Here is a 22,368-nt window from a genome sequence, read left to right on the forward strand (position 1 = left end):
GAGATATGTAATGAATATTACTAAACTCGAATTGATATTGGGACTTCATTAATTTTATGGGTCAGTGCAGAAAAAGACAAATGATGAGAACGAACTTGTGTTTCGGTATTGCTACCCTTTTTAGGGTTCCGTAGCCAAAATGGCAAAAACGGAACCCTTATAGTTTCGTCATGTCCGTCTGTCCGTCTGTCCGTCTGTCCGTCTGTCACAGCCGATTTACTCGGAAACTATAAGTACTACAGTGATGAAATTTGATGGGAATATGTGTTGTATGAACCGCTACAAAAATATGACACTAAATAGTAAAAAAAAGAATTGGGGGTGGGGCCCCCCATACATGTAACTGAGGGATGAAATTTTTTTTTTCGATGTACATACCCGTGTGGGGTATCAATGGAAAGGTCTTTTAAAATGATATAAAGTTTTCTAAAAAACATTTTTCTTAAAGTGAACGGTTTTTGAGATATCAGCTCTCAAAGTCGTAAAAAGTATGTCCCCCCCCCTCTATTTTTATAACTACGGGGTATAAAATTCTAAAAAAAATAGAGGTGATGCATGCTAATTAACTCTTTCAACGATTTTTGGTTTGATCAAAGTATCTCTTATAGTTTTTGAGATAGGTTGATTTAACTGTAATTTATTATATTTGCTGCTACGGAACCCTTTGTGCGCGAGCCCGACTCGCACTTGGCCGGTTTTTCCTTGTTAAGTTGAATATTAGATGCAGAGTTTTCAAAAGTATTTAATGATAAAATTAGCTAAGTTTCTAATCGTTATATAGGTACTTATGTATACGTAGGTATGTTTCTTATGTTACTTATGTATTTGCAATTCCAGCTATCTATACCCGACAATTTTGATACTAAAACTCAAATATGCGCACTCCTGATGCTTGTTTTTGTGTATTAGGAAATGCATCCATAATAACACACGTATGAAATAGCCGAGCAAGGAAATTAAATTCTATAAATAGAAAATAGGAAGCGGGTCTGATAGTACTTAAGCTGCTGAAACGCAGCAAATGCGTTCATTCTATGTGGTACGATAAGGCTATACGCAATAAAATATTGGTCAATAATATAGACATATTCCAGTTTTATATTAAAAATTTATTTGGTTTTTATATATCTTCTTCTCATGTGTAAAATACTCCTGTCGCGGTTTGTATTTGCGGTATTTGAAGTTAATCTCCTCTGAAATGGCTAGACAGATTCTCTTGAAATTTTATGTGCATATTGGGAGGGTCTGAGAATCGGACAATATCTATTTTTCTTCCCCTTATAAGGGTAAGGCCACAGACTAATAATAATATACTACGTGGTAAGGCGGAACAATATTTGCCAGGTCTGCTAGTGTCATCTAAAATTATAATATTGCAAACACTACTGCCTCTAATAACCACTTGAAATGGATTACGTTAAGGATACGTCAAACTCACTCGCCGATGACGTCATAATACATTACACTGCAGTTTATTTCCCACGGGAATTTGAACCTCAATGTTCTGAATTTAAATACCAGATTCGTGCTCTGGAGGAATTTTTCTTAGCTGGGAAAAGCAAAATATATCAACGATGCGCGTCATTGCCAATTTATAATAGAAATTGTGGGGAACTTTATCTAATCGTTCAACGTCTTAAAACCAATGATCGATATTAAACGACTTTCTATAAAAGGTACACGGGATGTAAGTAGTATTATGGCTCTGTGTAAGCCAATGCAAATTTCAAATACTTATAAAATAATTAAGTAATGAGTAAATTGAGTTAAACATCTTATGATATTCAGACTGCAAATACAAATACAGTTTTTTTAATATGGTAGAGTTCAGCCGCCAATCAATGAAATGAAAATACCGTAGGAAAATACAACATTTGTAATATCTTGTGCAAGCAGTAACCGTATCCCTGAGGAATGGTCTCTTCCAAAGAACCTCGAATCTAGGAATGTACAGCATAGGATAGATAGCTTTGAAATCTCAAATCTTATATATAAAAATGAATCGCAAAATGTGTTGGTAAGCGCATAACTCGAGAACGGCTGAACCGATTTCGATAATTCTTTTTTTATTATATTCCTTGAAGTACGAGGATGGTTCTTATGTAGAGAAAACGTAAACATGTACCACGGGCGAAGCCGGGGCGGACCGCTAGTATAAATTAAAAAAGCATTTCAAATCTTGTATTATTTTAAAACTATATTAATTGACCGCCTCCTCGGTGCAGTGGTTGACGCGTGAGGGGTCCTGGGTTCGATTCCCGGTGGAGACAAAGAAAAAAAAATGTCTTGGTCTGGTAGGACACAGAAGGCTGATCACCTACTTGTCCCAAAAGAAAATCGATCAGCGAAACAGATGTATAATGCATCTGCCCCTTACCCCATGGGACTGGGACATGGGACATGGGACTTCACGTTTTTTTTTATATTATAATGTAAATAAATGAGTACAATAAAGAAAGTCAGGATAGTTACACTACACCAGTTTTACTCAAAACTAAATCTATGGAAGGGTATTTCATGATTTTTGGATTCTAAATTGGTCTCCGCTACATTAACCCATTGACCACCGAGCGGCCCGATCGGGCCGAGACACAATAGATTTTCTATTGTGTCTGTGATCCGAGGACTGACGGATTAAGGATGCCGAAACTTGCTGAATAGAGCCGGGACGAGTAGCTAGTCTAAAAATAACTTCAATAGCGATCCAAAATCACAGATATATTGAATATAAGAAGAATAATGGCAGAACTAAAGTAACTCAAATGGAGATACGCCATACATCTTCATTAGTAGGTACAGTGAAATGCGGTTTTGGTATTTCACAGGCGTTTTGCTAACAAGAAACAATATATTTCATAGTTATGTATTTAGATTTATATGATGGCGCTTATTAGGTACAATTATGAGCTTGGTTAGTTTTCATTATGATGTCTAATTTATGTGTGTTTGTTGTTTTCGGTTGCAATTAGTGAATTATATACAAACTGTGTGTTTTGATCTATGGCTATTTACTTTCGAATACTTACATACTGCTTTATTAATTTTTTTCAGTTTTTTTATAAATATTTTTTTTTTTTTTTTATACTAGCCGCTCCGCGCGGTTTCACCCCCGTGGCTCCTCTCCTGTCCGTCTTAGTGTGATGATATATAGCCTATTCCTCGATAAATGAGCTATCTAACACCGAAAGAATTTTTCAAATCGGACCAGTAGTTCTCGAGATTAGCGCGTTCAAAGTTCAAACAAACAAACAAACAAACTCTTCAGCTTTATAATATTAGTATAGATTGTGTTGCTAATTATTTTAACTTTTAAATAAAATATTTATGTGTCAAATTAAAAGCTTTTTAAGGACTCATAGACCAACCTTAAAGATAGTATTAAAATAAGCAATATTTCCTAAGTCACGAATCACGATACATTTCAAGAGATATAGAAGCTTGCTAGCTAAAACTCCTGGCTTCGTCTTAGTCAATGAGAACAGATGTATAATATGATGAAGAAAATGAAGTTTGTAGTACATACTAAACATGAGCTATCCACTTGTGAGAGTCTGATTAAAATAGGTTCATGCGTTTGGAAGGAAGACGACACACGTATCACGACAGTCGTTCCAATTTGTTGTATTGCTAAAGTGTATGGGTTCGTTTACTATCAATGATATTGTAGAGTCAGTGAAAGCTCTTTAATATCAAGAAGAATAAAATAAATTTCAATTTAGTTTTTCATACATACCCCTAGACCCTTATAACACCGATATCTGAAAAAAGAACTAAGTTTTAAATTAACTATTTAGCGTATTTTACGCACGAATACTGAATGAATTAAAATAAACACGATAAAGCAAGTGAGAAATCACTCAATACATTAAATAAAAGCGTTTATTCCAGCTTCTAAAGTGCGAATGTGTATATAGGCAATCTCCTAAAGCGAAGTAATAGAATTTGCTGTAGGCGACCAAATGTACGAGTTAAGCTTTGACTTGGTGTAGGGTGACTGAGATTTACGTTTTATATGGTTTTTGTAGAAAATTATACTTAATATGATTTTTATTGTAATAAGCGTTTTTTTGTTTTATATGGCAAGGATGGGGAAGGGTGTACCTAAGTGGTAGAGGTTTATGGCATTTAATGGTTTATTACATATATGTTACATGCCAATTTTATTGTTCTTGATCATACTGCAAAATGGTGATACTTTCAATATTAATTGAAAACTAAATTTAATTTTTGCACGTGTAGAATAAACTTTTGTAGGAGTGGCACAGATATAATTATCTACAGTTGTTACATAAATTAGTTTTCCTCATTTTTTTTATTTCTTCCTCGTAAACGATTTTTGTGACATATTATAAAGAAATTTAGTTTTGACGAACGCAATTTAAAATTAAAGTACGTATTTTCACTCAAAAAATATAATAGAAAAGTATAACTATAAAAAATATAAAAATAAATAGTCCGTCAAAGTACACAAAACATGGACATCCAATTCCCCATTGAACAGGGCGACGCACCAATACGAAACTATTGATCTCATTGTTGAACTCATAATCGTGTTATTTACTTCGGCGTGACTCGATCTTTACCTCCTTTGGGAAAAAGTAGGGTTGGCAAAAAAATATTTTTCAAAAAAAGTAAAATCTGTGTCATTACTATTTTGAATGCGTGATTACTGATGATAGAGTGGTTTTTGATGCAAATTTAATCAAAGTTTTTAATAAAATTAATTATAGGTATATAATAGTATAAACCACTTAACTGTTAAATTCAATTTTTGTTCCCAAGTATTAAAATTTAATTTGAATTTAATAAAAGCAACTCAAGGTTTTATTTTAATTTCACTTAATTATCCATTAGCTTGAACCAATTCACTTAAAGCAAACAGCGCAGCGAAGAAACGAGCAAATGGACTCACAGGGGATTCATATTACCCATTTAGCAACTTAGTCCCGCTGAAGATTTCAAAAACAACAATATTATTAATTAAGTTCGACGCAGAGCCTAAAGCGTCGTATTCACGGTCCATCTTGACGTACGTCCCGCCAAGGTCATACACGATGCACGACGCAAAACGACAGTGAATAGTGTTGACGTACGTCAATAATTATTATTATTAGCTTGCTGGACGTGCACGACCAACTTTTCATCCAGCGAGCACCCCCACCACCGCGAACGTCGTGCAGATGGACAGTGAATAGCGCGGACGTACAGCAGATCAGTGTTGCCAACAGAAATTAATGTAAATACTTGGAAACGTGGCCTATTGATATGATTTTTTTGTGATAAAATAGAGTATTGTACTATCATGTAGGCATACTCTATAATCTATAATGCTAAAATACTCTCTTTCACACAATTTTTACTTTAAGTGAGTGCCAGTCGTGTAATATTATGCAAACCCATTATCAAAACCAAAAAAGTCGACTATTTACTGTATCGTCTGTATCCCCAATTCCCCAAGACAAATGTTTGATTTATTTATAAAAATGGTTTGATTTTAGTAGTGATAATTCTATATCTTCACTAAATACAATATCTTTAAAAAAATATTATTGAATTTAATAATTTAGAACAAATTATAGAAGGAAAACTTAATTTACGAAGACTAAACATACCTACATAGGTTGATCCAAAAGTAATGATAATCAATATTAAAAAGTACACATGGACAGTTTATATTCAGAAGTTATTATTTTAAAAGAACTCCAAGGCGAATTGTTGAATAACACAGATTTTATGCAAAAGTCCACTGCAGAAAAATGGCAATTTATTTAAAAAAAAATGTCTTGACGAATTTGTTTGTTTAAAAAAAATGATTAGCTATATACTCTCTGTTCCCGCCACTTCAGCTTTTATTGAAAGAGTCTTTTCGGTCATGAATGTGAAGTGGCGAGAAGAGAGAAACTGTGCTTCATTATAAATTAATTAAAAATGAGCTCTTGAAATATATAAATTTAGATTTGGAATGTTTGGATTCATATAATTCATTTAAAAATAATGAAAAATTTTTAGGTATGTTCTGCTAAAAGTATAAAAAAATACATTTTTAAAAATATTTATTTACTCTTTATTTACCTCCTTTAAAATCAGATATACTCTATAACTTCAAATAAAAGTTGGCAACCCTAGCCATGCTTGATGCGCGCACGATCGTCAGTAGGATACATCCAGCACCGCGGCCTTGAGCCGACGTACGTCGGGGATGGACCGTGAATAAGACGCTTAAGACGAATTATTTTAATCCATCCTAAGGTAACATTAAGCCACTCTGCATAACAGTACCCTTGGGTCCAACAAATTAAGAGACCTCCACTTAATCCCATCACTTGTAAATGTCTTTAACCTAATCAACCATTCAAATGCTAACCTTAATACCATATGATAGAGCATATATTGCAATATCACAAGGAAATTCCACCTTAAATTCGCGTGAAATCACGCCTCTCTGTCCCGAGGTGAAAATTTGGTGGTTCATTTGTCTCAATCCCTGGAGATGGGATCGACCTATGGGATAAGGATGGGATTCGATTTTCTCCCGCTATTAGCGTAATAGAAAATCGAGACGAGATTATGAACGAGTTTGTTACTCTTGTTGTACATATAAGAGTTTTAATTTTGATAAATAATTTACTTATCGAAGAATTTCAGCGTAATTTTGTTGTGAATACTTTGTTTTGACAACGCTTAATGTATTTGAAATGTTTTAATGAAAACCGTTGTCTCTAACAGAGACTCATTTTATCAGTAATAAATTATATTGCGGTTAACTTTACGTTTATAAATGTATTGTTAGGAAACATTAATATTAGAAAATAATGTAGTTCTAGAATTGAATTGAATGATAGTTTGAAATATTGGACGTACTTATGTGAAGAAAAAGGAAAAAACTTATAAGTACTTGTGAAAAATATAAAACACAAATATATTTCGTTGTTTATGTTTATATTGCGCTTGTGTTATCTACATCAAATTTAATAATTTCCTTCATATTTATTATTTTAACTATAAACAGCAATTTATCTAAAACCATTTCTAGAACTGGTAATCGTATTAAGAGAATTCGCTAATCTATAGATCTTCATTAATTCCTATTGTCTCAGAAACTTATTAAGTTCTTAAGCTTTTAAAGTACTTAAAGCAATAATCTTATCAAACGCTATTAGGGTATTGTAAATGGCACTTTTGGATAATTTATTCAGAAGGTATTAAATAGTAATTACTTTTGAAATAACCAATTAATTAATGATTTTAGGCAACTGAAACACTTAAAAATATTAGCCAACTAGCTGCGCCCCGCGGATTCACCCGCGTGGCTAAGCTCTTGTTGGTCTTAGCGTGATGATATATCTCGATAAATAGGCTATCTAACACTGAAATAATTTTTTAAATCGGACCAGTAATTCCTGAGATTAGTTCGTTGAAACAAACAAACAAATTCTTCAGCTTTATAATTAAAATAAAAAATATTATAACAATTTATTTTTCAATAATTATTAGTATTAGTATAGATTATATTTTTTCAGTAGTTAGAATGGAACCCATACCATATAAAAATCGACACTAACGACAGAATATTGCTTTTGACGATTATTGCGTGTAAAATATAATTTCCCTTAAAATTAAATATCATAGTAGGTAGCTTTGCAAATTTAAGTTAGCCTACGCGCCGTCTCTGATTCAATCTCATAATCAATAAACGTTTAAATTTCTCAATATCAGCCAATATTCTGATCACACCCTCCAGGCCGAAAACTAACAATATTACTTGTCTATCATTGCAAATAAATTGAAGGCAAATCGGGGGACCTAACTCCTTAGTCACGTATCGTTCAATACTTTTACATATAAAATTTGCCTAAAAAGGGACGTCATTTAGGCTTTCCAATCACGTATTCCTATAGAAAAACTTTCCTTAGACTTTAATAATACGACAGGATTCTCATGTAAATATATTTGATACAAATAAGAATGCACCTCAGCATTGAAGAAAGATCGAGTGAATTGCTCTTGAAAAATAGAACCTTCCAGAAATATTTGTTTAGCGGGGATTGATGGTTTCGTCTTTATTTTGTTGACGGTACCAACTTATTTATGTGTGGCATTTATTACTGACTATGAGGTGGATGGCATTAGTTTCTAGTTGAATCTTTGGGGAACAATTCAATTCAATGGTAAAGGAAGAACATTGTTATTGTGAATATTTGACATTCGACAACGATCCATTTGAAAATAATCTTTACTACATTTTCCAGAAGGTCGAAATTCGACCTCCTGTCTTTAACGGCTCTCACTTGAACTACAAGTACCTATTGAAATGCAACAAGCATTGGACAAATCTGCATTGTTGTTTGTTATTATAATTTGAATATTCAAATTGTATAGGATGTCTAGCTATTGTTATTTTGATACTATTTAGATTTAGGAATTTGATACTTGGTATGGTACTTATGAGAATGTACCTAAGTGTAAAGAAATATGTAAAGGTATTGTAGAGCAATGATAAAATATCATTTTTCAATTTTTTTTCTGACGTAACAAGTGTTCTTTTAAAGTAAAAGTATAATTTAATGACAAATAAAGTATAAGTATAATTATTACCATTGAATTCTAAAATCTATTCAGGCGCGTTTTTATAGATTATAGTTAAATTAAAAAAATAGTCTTTAAAAATACGTAATACTTTGACCTTTTCAAGAGATCAACGGAAAATTCTGGAAAATGTATAAAGGACGACCAGAATAATTACTGTGAATTGAGCCTTATCGCAATTTAAATCGAACACATTATTTAGTATTAAATATTTTCAATTTCTAGTACTCTTGAAACATCCCCGCAATGCGATATCATTTTAGAGTGTACTTATAATTTTTTAAATTTAATTGTACGAAGGCTCTTATGAACCGTTCATGAATAATTTCTATGCAAATGAATTTCAAATGAGTTATTTAATTACTGGTTAAATTAAAGCAGACGTTGTTGAAACTGGAAACATTTATGTTATAGTACTTTCAACGTGTCTTTGCTCGTGTTAGTTAAACGTTCGTTTGTTTGGCTGAAAACCTGATCTTTCCATAAGCGCGGCTGTTATACTAATATTATAAAGCTGAAGAGTTGTTTGTTTGTTTGAACGCACTAATCTCGGGAACTACTGGTCCGATTTGAAAAATTATTACGGTGTTAGATAGCCCATTTACCGAGGAAGGCTATATAACATCACGCTAAGACCAACAGGAGCGGAGAAATGCGGGTGAAACCGCGGGGAACATATAATATAAAATAAGTCCAGTATTTTTTTCGTTAAAACAAACATAAATTTCTTTAAATCTGATCAAAGGAGACATTCTTAGGAGGATACTAGTCCTACTTCAAAGCAAATCAAAAAAAAAATGCTCCGCCGTAACAGCTATTCGCTGCCGTGACCAGGATTCGAACCTGGGTTACTACGGCCACAACGTAGGGTCCTAACCACTAGACGATCACGGCTATCGGAGCTTGTGATACTGCGAATGAAAATTGTATTACATTTTTAACAACTAAATCGCGACAAAATAAAATACCCCACTTTCGTATACACTTACTTTCTAATTGTTTACATTATAATTTTGTCGGGTTATAACTCTTATAACAAAACTGGAGCAATAACGGTTGCATAAGCGATACTTGCCATGTAATTGACAATTTAAGCTGTTTATATACCACGCAACAAACGATTTTACTCTCATTATTTATCAATTGTTTTAAGTTATTTATAAAAGAATATGATTGTGCAAGCTTCGAATTTTTTTCCACGCAGTCTAATATTGATATTTACGTGTTAAATGTTTTAGTAACGAATTATTGTCCAGGGATTTTTAATGTATTAGTTGCGCTACAAAGTGATGATACATCTTGAAATATAATGTAGAGTTTTTGTTGTTACTCCATTTTATGAAGAAATCATTCCATAAGCTGGGCTGTTATTTTTAGTAAGATTTTAATTTAATCCATACTAATATTATAAAGAGGAAAAGTTTGTAATTATGTATGTATGTATACTATAAAAATGAATATGGTTTTCACGCATAAACCTCTCAATTTTGATGAATCCCGATTTTGATGAAATTTGGCACAGACAATCTTTAGACCCTGAGAAAGAACATAGGCTACCTTTTATTGCGAAATATACAGTACCACGGGCGAAGCTATTATATAATTAATCTCTATACTATAAAAATGAATCGCAAAATGTGTTGGTAAGCGCATAACTCGAGAACGGTTGATCCGATTTCGTTAATTCTTTTTTTATAATATTCCATGAAGTACGAGGATGGTTATGGTATTCCACGAAGCCGGGACGGACCGCTAGTAAGCTATATAAATTTTTACAACTTATAAACTGATTACAAAAGGTGCAGAAACATGTAAGTCAAACGAGAAATATATGAGACTCATATACTACATAACCACGTACGCCCATTAGTATTCCCAGTAAAAACTTTTCAACTTCACATTAAATTCGCGAACGATACATCAATATCCCAACCGCTTAAACTTTTAGTGCAAGTTTGGACAAAAAACTCGAAATGTGCTCGTGATCGTAAAATCTTATGACATGAACGTTTGAGGGTGGAACTTTACGCGAGGACAGCTATTTAGGTTTTACTTGCCGTTTATGAAGTTTTACTTAAAGAAATAAATCGATACTTTATGCGAGGACAGGGGTAAATTGATGTTCTTATATTTTGAAGTAATATTTTTGAGGTGTTTTGATACAGAAGATTATGAAGAATTGTTATGGTTTCTTTTTTAATATGCTGATATATCTCCAGCTTTTGAGCTGACGAGTAATATTATGATATCGTGGAGATGAAAATCAATTTGAAAACTCTTAAGTAAAATATAGAGTTCGAATTTATCGGTACTACATTCCATGGCTATATTGCGATATAGCGGGATAGGAATGAATTATAATAAATGTGAAGGAAAAGAAACATTACTAAGCTAAAGGAAAAAAAAGTAGGCTTAACTGCAGGCTGTAGTAATTATCTTTTCGCTCACTGCATCTGGAATTGCGCAGTATACAAGCGCCCTAAATGTTATGGTTCATTGAGTGGACAAAATATTTTTCCAAGCAGTAAACATTTTGCAGCCACCAGTATCTGCTCCGATAGCCGTGATCGTCTAGTGGTTAGGACCCTACGTTGTGGCCGTAGTATAAATATGTATAAACTTGACCTTGTAAAACTAGATAATCCAAGAAGTTCTCAACTAAGCTGTATTATCTTACGCAATAATTACGTGAGCTTAAAGCAAAAGTACATTTTCTTATTCCCAGGTAGGTAATAAATCAAACGTAATGTTCGTTCCTCACCTAGAACTTACTGTGAATCCATTACATGCTCTTGCCACTTTGATAAATTGATGTGTATCACAAAAATGGCATTATTACAATGAACTATAAATGGTATGCCAGCAAAAGCGGGCGTGGCACTTAATGAAAAGTGACGTATAAAGTGAAAAGTAAGATCACGTTTCGTGCAGGAATATTCGTAAAATGGTAGAGACATATTATATTAAAGTCATATTAAAGTAGTTGACGGTTGCTATACCATTAGTGAGACAGGATCTGGTGTACAGCTGTTCTTTCTCTTCACAATCATATCTCCAACTTCATAAAACTCACGTAACAGTATTAGAAAAAGTGCTTTCTTCAGGGCTTTTTCTTGACACATTTAACCGAATTTTTGACTCATATAGTTCAACGGGTCAGTTAGATTTTTACCATATTATTTATAATTTTTCGTCCTCTTTGTTAGAGCTTTATTTGTGTGTTAATCTGTCTGTATAAATTAAATGTTAGACATTATGAGAAGCTACCAAACATAACAATAGCACGTCCCAACATATGTTTAATGTATATAATATATACATTAAACATATTATGTATTATGTACATATAATGAGTACAGTTGACTCACAGGGAACTTTTCTGAATTATAAGTAAGGAAAGTTTCCATACAATTGTGTCGTAATTTTTACCTTTTCAAAGTCGAGGCCAGTTTCCAGACGTTAGATAGAAAGGGACTTACAAATTATGACATAAAATTATATAAGCCTGACGGAACTTAGGCAATTTAAATAAGCATTGACTGTAAAGTCTTCTATAAAATTACCGGTTGACGGGTGAGAAATCGGCAAAAAAAAACACAAGTGCAGCAAAATGTTGTCTAGACAAAGCGATTCCTTCGTAATATCTCGTTATATCTTTGTTCCTTTTCTCTAGAGAATACCCGATTAGAAAACCTTTTAGATACAATAATACGACTGTCTCTTAGAATACGCTTTTCGAATTTTATATTCGCTGTTGTTGGTGTGCTTAATATTGCAGTATTGAGTGTATAAATTTCAGATTCTCTCTGTGCAGTGTGGTGGAATAAAATAGGATCTGTTCTTGTTATTCGTTGAAACAAAATGTTCTCCAATAGGAGATATTTTTGCCGCCATTACGAACGAACGTCGTAACTCGCGCGAATGCATGTAACCTTTTGTATACGAGTTTATATTGTATAATTTATTATGTGAATATTGTATGAGTAGTAATATTAAATGAAAACTATGTTACTTATTGTCTTCATTTAATTTATTGTATTAAATGGTACAGATAAATAGAAAAAATCTGTATAGAAACCAAACGAAATGCATTTTCCCATTTTTTCGCTTATGTTTTCTGTACAAACGTTTAGAACTTAAACGTCCACGTCTTTAACGTCCTTTTTGTTCAAATTTTTTATTCGTCTCTCAACTCGTTACCACTCTTTAGAAATTGCAGTGATTTACGTGTAATGAAGAATTGATAATTCAGCACTTTAATGAAAATTTTTATGGCATATGGAGTGAAGCAAATCACAGTATAGGTCTAAAAGCGACTTATGTTGGTCATTTGTTAACTATATAGTTCCGAGCTTAGAAGTTAAACTTTTAGTTCAAAGTTTTTGTAAAAAATTTCAAAAATAATTTGCTGTTTTTCTTATATTAATATGTAACAAATTTAGTAATGGTTATTCCAAACACTGTTTTATAAGTTTACAAGACTTTGATATTTACGAAGAAACTTTTATAACCTTTTTCTGAAGACTTAGTTACTTCAGTACCTTTTTATAAATATACGCTCAATTGCGTTACTAAACTAATATCTTTAGAAGCTCTTCTAGATTTATTGTAATTTTCTTCCAATTATCTTGCCCAATGAAACACAATTATTATAGTCTCTAGAGTTCTGAAGATTGATAGATTAGCATAGACGGTTTGACATAGAGCACTTTATGTAATTAATAAGTATAATATAATTTATACCATAATATGGTACTTAGGCACATCTTTGTTAACTATTATCGATCGATTAAGATTAAATATATTTAATTGGCCAACCCTATTTTTGTCGACTATAAACTGGACATCAAGATAGACGCCAAAAAATAGAGTTATCGACTTTCGAAATACGCAGTTGATTCAAGAAGATATCCGTCATATGCATAAGATACAAAAATACATAATATGAGAAATTTTTAAAGAATTGACAAAATTCTATCACGAGGCGGGATTGCGCCATGCCGGGGCGACGCCTAGCCTCTTAGCCGCCCTTCCCTCTCTATACTTAAAAAAATCATTTATAAGTTTTCTACTTATTCCAGGTTACAGTGATGCATCGCAATGTACGGTAACTGGAGCGAGGAGGGGGCGGTGGAAGATCGAACTCCCGCGCATCTGGCCGTGCTCATAGCGCTCTATGTGCTGGTTTCTGTTGTTGGTATTATAGGTGAGTTCTTGTAATATATCTACACTAATATTATAAAGAGGAAAACTTTGTTTGTTTGATTGTAATGAATAGGCTCATAAACTACTGGACCGATTTTAAAAATTCTTTCACCATTCGAAAGCTACATTATCCACGAGTAATATAGGATAGGTTTTATCCCGGAAATTCCACGGGAACGGGAACTATGCGAGTTTTTCTTTGAAAACGCGGGCGAGGCCGCAGGCGGAAAGCTAGTAGGGAATGTTTTAAGACCTGATGACCGAAGTCCAGCTAAAACTGCTCAACTAATACCTTCAGTACTTACCACAATACTGATAAACTCTAAGGGTATTCGTGTTTCTGGACTTGTGGAGTATGTGCTCTTCTGAGAACAAATTATTCTTAGTATTAAAGTTAATTTCTAGTTGCGTTCGTTCACTGATGTAGAGTCATTTACGTTCTTATTTTATTGTGACATTTTTTCTAAAATTCATTTTCAAATCAACAAATTAAATTAAAATCCTAACCAAAGTATTATTTGTAATGGACAGATAAATATCTCGTATTAAAAGCTCATAAGATACCCAATGTTTATCAGGCAAATAGGATAACCAAGAAATAAAACAATAATATCATTTTATAACCCATTTAATTCAAACACAGTATCGCAACCCACCACAGAAACTTCTCAACAATACATATCCGAATTTCATAATTTTTTGTTCTATTACATACCATATTTATTATCCTATTTTTCGTAGGCAATGTAAGCCTCATGGCAGCCCTAGCGTCAAACGGAGCGAGTCGCCTGCGCACGCCGCAGCTGCTCAGCGCGTGCGCCGCGGACCTCCTCGTGTGCGCTGCCAGTGCGCCGCTGGCCGCCACGCGCGCCGCACACATACAGCACCTGCCGTGCCATGTTACTTATTATATTGAGGTAATTTGATATACGAATATAAATGGAGGAAATAGAAATGAGGCGTTAGCTTTTTTTGACATTCGAAATAAGAAAAATAAGTCTAATATAATATAATTAATAATTTAATACAATTTTAATATATGCTAAGGCTCTACAGTCTACACGGTTGATCTATGACCCCATGTAAATCTTCCAAATAACCGGGTACCTTCCTTTACTTTCTGGTATAGCTCTATTAAATACCTTTCTTGAAACATGACAGTATAACCAGTGTCTACTGTCTATTAAATTAAACCAACTGCACTATTTGTTCATAGGAAAGTCACGTATATGCGCATTGCCTTGAGAACTATGAACATTTCAGCAAAGTGCAAATATATTTCACTTAAAATCACAAACAGACGCTCCCATTATATGAAAATTAACAGTTACCACGAACTTTCAACTTTCTTCAGACAGTATTATAGTTATAAGTTTCAACATATTATAAAATAAACATAAAGCCAACTAGAATATAAAGTTTTAAGATTCACTTTACAGTTCTGAGTCCGGAGCGTTTATGTTCCGACGTAATTTCAATGAAATTGAATTAATTTCGCTGAGTAAGGTTAGAAGGATAAAATCTCATTTTAGTAAATAAATGGGACTTTATCATCCATTGTAATATGATGCTTTCTTTGTTGGCTTGGGTAATTTTTAGCGTAGGTTAGGTATTAGATTTTATGAAGATACTAAAACCTAAAATCTTGTAACACAATACAAAGCACGAGGTTTATGTTCGTTTTTCGTTTATTGTCATCATATTTTATGAGTACCCTCAAATTATTGAATCATTTTCAAATCTTAATAGAATATTTTACCACGAAATGTTCATCAGAGAAGTATTTATATCCGCTGATAATAATTATTGCGAACAATACCATAATAAGGTTTATAATTTATTGTTAATTAAAGATTACCTACAATTTCCTTGACAGTATTTTCGAAATAATCGCTTACCAGCCTTCTCTATTAAATGTGACTTTGATAATTCAACAGTATTTTCCAAGGTATTTTCAGTCAACTTTTGAAATCATTATAATGTTTGAAAACTATTATAGCTTATTATTTCTACAGTCATTCCCGGTCGCAGCCAGCACGCTTTCCCTGGTTGCCATGGCAGCGGACCGCTGCGGCGTCGTGCGGCGCGGTCGTGGCACGCTCTGCTCTCGACCATTCCTAGCTGTAGTCTTAGTGTGGATATCTGCGCTCTTATTGGGTAGGTAAATACTTTTGTAATATATTGGATTATTGATTATAGATAGGGTAGACTGGGTACGGTTGAAACAATTTCACTTATAACGACCATAACTTTGCTTTTTATAACCCGAGCGATGAAAAATATATTATGTTAAATAAAAGAGCATGTATCTGTCTACTAATATAAAATGTAGTATGTTATGACTACAAATTAGGTTAAGGACCTAAAATGAATTTGTGTACATTAGCAGAATTGACTTCTTTTCTCTGTAACTTCTGATCACAAAGAATAATACAAAAGAATAGTCTCATCATATTTTTTTTCTCTTTGTTCCCAGGTGGAGTTACAGTGATAGCAACATGTCTATCCTGTCCGCCACTAGCTGCAGCGCATGCGGTTATCACATACTGCGTCCCAGTGATCGCCGTCACAAAATGCCATTGGGCAGTGCGGGTCAAACTCACTGCTCTATCACTGACGGCGCGAGCAGCTCACGGCGAACTGCCCCTTCCTGTACCTCTAATTCGAAGACCGACACATGTCATAATAGTAGCTGGTGTCGGGCCTAGAGAACGCCGCGACGCCGTAGATGTCGGCGATGTAAGAGCAAAGAAACTGCAGCCCAGCCTTCTTGGCCCACAACCGCAAACTTCGACGTTACGCTCACGACGGCGACTCGGAAACGTGCTGATAGGCATCGCTGCGATATTCGCCGCATGCTGGTGTCCGCATGCAGCGATAGTGATATGCAGTGCGTTCGGGCTGAACGCGCCAATAGTTGTGTGTCAGTATGCGCTGCTGCTCGGTCACGCTCATTCAGCGCTGAACGCAGCGGCGTACTGGGTGCTGAACAGACACGCGCTGACCGCTGCCTGCGCTGCGTGGAGGATGCCGCAGCTGCGGGTTCGGGAGGAGCGTCCATCGTCAACGAACGAGGCAGCCCTGGGCGCGTTCCACCCGCGCCTCGCCCGCCCCGCGCCCTCGCCCCGCCCGCCCCCTTCTAGCTTCCTATATTGATATACATTTATCTTCTAAGCTCTTTCGATCTGTGATTCCTGTCTCTCAGTGCCTCGTATAGTCTACGCGCAGGAGCGCCGCTCGTTTCGTCGTTATAAACATGGTTGTTTATGATTTTATGGAGAATAATATCCGTGAAGCAATAAAGTGTATGAAACACTTAAGTTTGTTTTATTGTTCGAATTCGAATAGCAATGTAAATGGTGGTAATAATATCGTCCATATAATATAGATACATTTGCAGGCGTGAACAACATTATATGTGCAATATTGCCAATATTGATGACAGTATGAGACATATTACTTTATAGTACTTATCAATAGTTTATTGGATATAAATTGAAAGTAACGTCTTTGTAGCAATATGACGAATTTCGTTGAATATAATCAATTACATACGCTTGTTTAACCAATTATAATATTGGAAATTATAATATGTATAAAGTGCTTTATACATATTATATGTATAAAGTAATAGTATTTAATGTATTTTTTACATTCAATATTCAAGCAAATTTCAAATATATATGTATTTTAAAGAGAGACAAATTCATATTTTATACAGACAAAGTTATATTTTTCTAAAGTTTTAATACTTAAAAAAAAATAGATATTGCTTAAAACAAAAAGGTTGACATTCTAATAAATCGTAGCAGTTTTAATGAAATTCTGGCTGCAATGTCACCAGCTGTTTCTGTGACAGGATCGGATGCAGGCTGTCACGTAAAGGGCAAGATAAATTTCACTGAAAAGGGTCTAAGGTTACGTTAAAAGAACGATTACGGAGGGTCACTCAACCCTCAGTTACAACTAAATTTTTTTTCAAGTGCTGAATGAGAAGAAATTTAACGAGGGCCTTTTGTAAGAGCCAATACTGAAATATACTTATACATACTATAGATATGTTTTGTAAGGTTACTAAGTACTTATAAAGAATTGATTCGTAAGGTTAGGTTTGATTAAACGCTTGCCAATAAAGGTTCAATATTTTCTTTAAATCAAGGTTCATAACTTTTTAAAAATTGTATTCACATTTCACAGAATTCTATTTACCCTTTAAAATACAATTATTTTCAACTAGACTACTTGGTAATATGAAAGAACACTATAGGCCAGTAGAAATCGACACTAAAAAACCCTAAATTCGCAAAGCACGATGTAGATTTGAATGTTTGGTATGTTGTTTGGATCAGTTAGGGTGATGTAAATCCCAATTTGCAACTTCGAAAAAGTTGTGCTCGCTGCGCACCACGTGATAAACTGCGAAAATTTTGGACTTTTTTCACTTTTTGCTCTAAAAGTCATAAACTATGCGTTTCCGACAAGTATGATTCAGTACATAAATTAAGGTTATTAAATTTGCAACAATTTAAGCCTAACCGCAGCTCTCTAAACCTTATAACGACTAAACTGTGGCCATTCGAAGATGGTTCATTTTTCCAGAAATATTGAAATTTTTAGTTTTGCTCCCGTTTGAACCAAAATATTGGCAAAAACCGCTCGTTCTATGAGAAAGTCGTATAATAAAGTTGTAGTGCATTTAATTTTCTTTCATTAGAGCATAGAACAAAGTCTGTGAGACAAATAGTTCACTCACAATATCTGAAAAACAAAAAGAAGGTAGAAATAGATTTTTAAAGAATTGAAACTGAGGGCATATAAAATCATAAAAAGGATAATACTTTTTCATTTGCAGGATAGGTAATTAACAAAATTACAAAGATAATTAAATTTGCAACAATTTAAGCCTAACCGCAGCTCTCTAAACCTTATAACAACTAAGCTGTGGCCTTTCAAAGATAGTCAGTTTTTCCCGAAATTTTCAAATTTTTAGTTTTGCTCCCGTTTGAACCAAAATTTTGGCAAAACCGCTCGTTCTATGAGAAGGTCATAAAATAAAGTTGTAGAAAATTTAATTTTGTTAATTACCTATCCTGCAAATGAAAAAGTATTATCCTTTTTATGATTTTATATGCCCTCAGTTTCAATTCTTTAAAAATCTATTTCTACCTTCTTTTTGTTTTTCAGATATTGTGAGTGAACTATTTGTCTCACAGACTTTGTTCTATGCTCTAATGAAAGAAAATTAAATGCACTACAACTTTATTATACGACTTTCTCATAGAACGAGCGGTTTTTGCCAATATTTTGGTTCAAACGGGAGCAAAACTAAAAATTTGAAATTTTCGGGAAAAACTGACTATCTTTGAAAGGCCACAGCTTAGTTGTTATAAGGTTTAGAGAGCTGCGGTTTGGCTTAAATTGTTGCAAATTTAATTAGCTTTGTAATTTTGTTAATTACCTATACTGCAAATGAAAAAGTATTATCCTTTTTATGATTTTATATGCCCTCAGTTTCAATTCTTTAAAAATCTATTTCTACCTTCTTTTTGTTTTTCAGATATTGTGAGTGAACTATTTGTCTCACAGACTTTGTTCTATGCTCTAATGAAAGAAAAGTAAATGTACTACAACTTTATTATACGACCTTCTCATAGAACGAGCGGTTTTTGCCAATATTTTGCTTCAAACGGGAGCAAAACTAAAAATTTCAATATTTCGGGAAAAATGAACCATCTTCGAATGGCCACAGTTTAGTCGCTATAAGATTTAGAGAGCTTTAATTAGACTTAAATTGTTGCAAATTTAATAACCTTAATTTATGTACTGAATGATACTTGTCAGAAACGCATAGTTTATGACTTTTAGAGCAAAAAGTGAAAAAAGTCCAAAATTTTCGCAGTTTATTATTTGCGTATAATCTTTTTTCCTACTTTCCCAAATTTTGTAATTTTGTTAATTACCTATCCTGCAAATGAAAAAGTATTATTCTTTTTATGATTTTATATGCTCTCAGTTTCAATTCTTTAAAAATCTATTTCTACCTTCTTTTTGTTTTTCAGATATTGTGTGTGAAATATTTGTCTCACAGACTTTGTTCTATGCTCTTATGAAAGAAAATTAAATGCACTACAATTTTATTATACGAACTTCTCATAGAACGAGCGGTTTTTGCCAATATTTTGCTTCAAACGGGAGCAAAACTAAAAATTTCAATATTTCGGGAAAAATGAACCATCTTCGAATGGCCACAGTTTAGTCGTTATAAGGTTTAGAGAGCTGCTGTTAGGCTTAAATTGTTGCAAATTTAATAACCTTAATTTATGTACTGAATCATACTTGTCGGAAACGCATAGTTTATGACTTTTAGAGCAAAAAGTGAAAAAAGTCCAAAATTTTCGCAGTTTATCACGTGGTGCGCAGCGAGCACAACTTTTTCGAAGTTGCAAATTGGGATTTACATCACCCTAACTGATCCAAACAACATACCAAAAATTCAAATCTACATCGTGCTTTGCGAATTTAATGTTAATTTCCACTGGCCTACTACGTGCCGGAACAGCTACGTTTTCTATTAATTAAAAATTAGACTAGATACTCAAATGAAACTATTATCTACATTTACTAACATTTCTAACAATTTCTCATAGGATAACAATTTAGGCAGATTTATAATTATTTTTTTAACTGACAAATAATATCTACAGTTGAATTTAAATTTTAGGTACATAAAACATTATCTATTATTTAATGCATTTTATAAAGTACCAAGGCAACTTCAATATTTTAAAATGACATCATCAGATAAAAGTGAAGTTGATACCGTTCATTATGGCTTTTGAACAACAAATGATGGATTTCCGTAATCTATCGCGATGGAAATTTTTGAAAGGATATTTATCACTCGGCGGAAATTTGATGCCACTAAAGGAAACCGATAGGAGATTGGCTTGGCGAACATCGCTGGAAACACGATACTGTGTAAATACACAAATATGTTTTTACTTTTTAGCAACGCGGTTATTGGAATAAAAGGGTACTTGTTAAATGGAATTGGGCTTATGAAAATACTCGCTGTGTCGCGCGGCTTCACCCGCGGGAAACTGTAAATCTTGAATCGAATATCGAAAAGTAATTCGATTCGATTCGCTCATTTGTTATTTTGATGTGTAACCTTTATTACTGCAAAGTTTCATCCAATTCCGTCCTGTAGTTGTTTCGTGAAAGAACGACAAACATTCATACATCATCACAAACTCGCATTTAGGCTGTCTGTATTACAAATGGCTGTTTTAGCTATCTAGTTGTTATTTAACTATGCGGCTAAAAATATAATACCGTTATCACTAACAGACTTTGCAATAGTTTTATATAAAAAATAAAACCGGCCAAGTGCGAGTCGGGCTCGCGCACAAAGGGTTCCGTAGCAGCAAATATAATAAATTACAGTTAAATCAACCTATCTCAAAAACTATAAGAGATACTTTGATCAAACCAAAAATCGTTGAAAGAGTTAATTAGCATGCATCACCTCTATTTTTTTTAGAATTTTATACCCCGTAGTTATAAAAATAGAGGGGGGGGGACATACTTTTTACGACTTTGAGAGCTGATATCTCAAAAACCGTTCACTTTAAGAAAAATGTTTTTTAGAAAACTTTATATCATTTTAAAAGACCTTTCCATTGATACCCCACACGGGTATGTACATCGAAAAAAAAAATTTCATCCCTCAGTTACATGTATGGGGGGCCCCACCCCCAATTCTTTTTTTTACTATTTAGTGTCATATTTTTGTAGCGGTTCATACAACACATATTCCCATCAAATTTCATCACTGTAGTACTTATAGTTTCCGAGTAAATCGGCTGTGACAGACGGACAGACGGACAGACGGACAGACGGACATGACGAAACTATAAGGGTTCCGTTTTTGCCATTTTGGCTACGGAACCCTAAAAATGTTGCCTAACAGTCCAACGTCAAGCTGAGTGAAAGTGCTCCAGTTACCATTAGCCGACCAAATTTAAATGACCATAAATACAGACGAAGTGTATGGAACAAACTACCTTCATATTTTACTTCTTTATACTAAAATAAGATTGCTTTGATGAATTTTATATCCATAGTATCTGCTCCGATAGCCGTGATCGTCTAGTGGTTAGGACCCTACGTTGTGGCCGTAGTAACCCAGGTTCGAATCCTGGTCACGGCAGCGAATAGCTGTTACGGCGGGGCATATTTTTTTTGATATTTTATATGATATATCAACATAAATAAAGTAATAAAAGAGAGAATATAACAAGTGTTTGCAGCATTCAATAATCAATAGTAAAAAATTCCAAAACATTTTATTTATTCTTAGTATATATTTTTTAAAATGAAACAAATATTATACTTTAAAAATCTTCGCGAGAATGTAAACAATCTAAATCCAAACAAAAGCAGCTTCATTTTAATTTTAAGGCGCATAATTATAAGCTCTTAAGTTTCACGTTCAAAAGGAAAATTTATAAAGAAATGCAGTGTTTAGTTGCAAAACAAACAAGCTACGTATTTTTAGAGCCCCGTTTCCACACA

At 33.7% G+C, this 22,368-nt stretch overlaps 1 protein-coding gene and 2 non-coding genes across 4 annotated transcripts in view; 2 read left to right on the plus strand and 1 right to left on the minus strand.

Annotated features, from left to right (window-relative positions):
• The window catches only part of LOC149487449 (uncharacterized), a 93,419-nt gene extending 76,329 nt beyond the window's left edge, over positions 1 to 17,090 (plus strand). For both annotated transcript variants that reach the window (XM_089696011.1, XM_089696012.1), the window contains exons 2-5: positions 13,668 to 13,792; positions 14,533 to 14,708; positions 15,807 to 15,948; positions 16,268 to 17,090. In XM_089696011.1, coding sequence (XP_089552137.1) covers positions 13,687 to 13,792; positions 14,533 to 14,708; positions 15,807 to 15,948; positions 16,268 to 16,947 — 1,104 coding nt within the window. In that variant the 5' untranslated portion in view covers positions 13,668 to 13,686 and the 3' untranslated portion in view covers positions 16,948 to 17,090. The remainder of the gene's footprint in view (positions 1 to 13,667; positions 13,793 to 14,532; positions 14,709 to 15,806; positions 15,949 to 16,267) is intronic.
• TRNAH-GUG (transfer RNA histidin (anticodon GUG)) lies at positions 9,409 to 9,480 on the minus strand. Its single transcript has one exon. It is a non-coding gene; the product is annotated as a tRNA-His (tRNA).
• Positions 17,091 to 21,931: 4,841 nt separating the features above from the next.
• TRNAH-GUG (transfer RNA histidin (anticodon GUG)) lies at positions 21,932 to 22,003 on the plus strand. The gene has a single exon. It is a non-coding gene; the product is annotated as a tRNA-His (tRNA).
• The last annotated feature ends 365 nt before the right edge of the window (positions 22,004 to 22,368 follow it).

This window comes from Colias philodice, chromosome 6 (assembly GCF_061535455.1).
Source record: "Colias philodice isolate Cphi_HAF_F1 chromosome 6, ilColPhil1 Martin Lab GWU primary, whole genome shotgun sequence".
NCBI classification, from domain to species: Eukaryota; Metazoa; Arthropoda; class Insecta; order Lepidoptera; family Pieridae; genus Colias; species Colias philodice.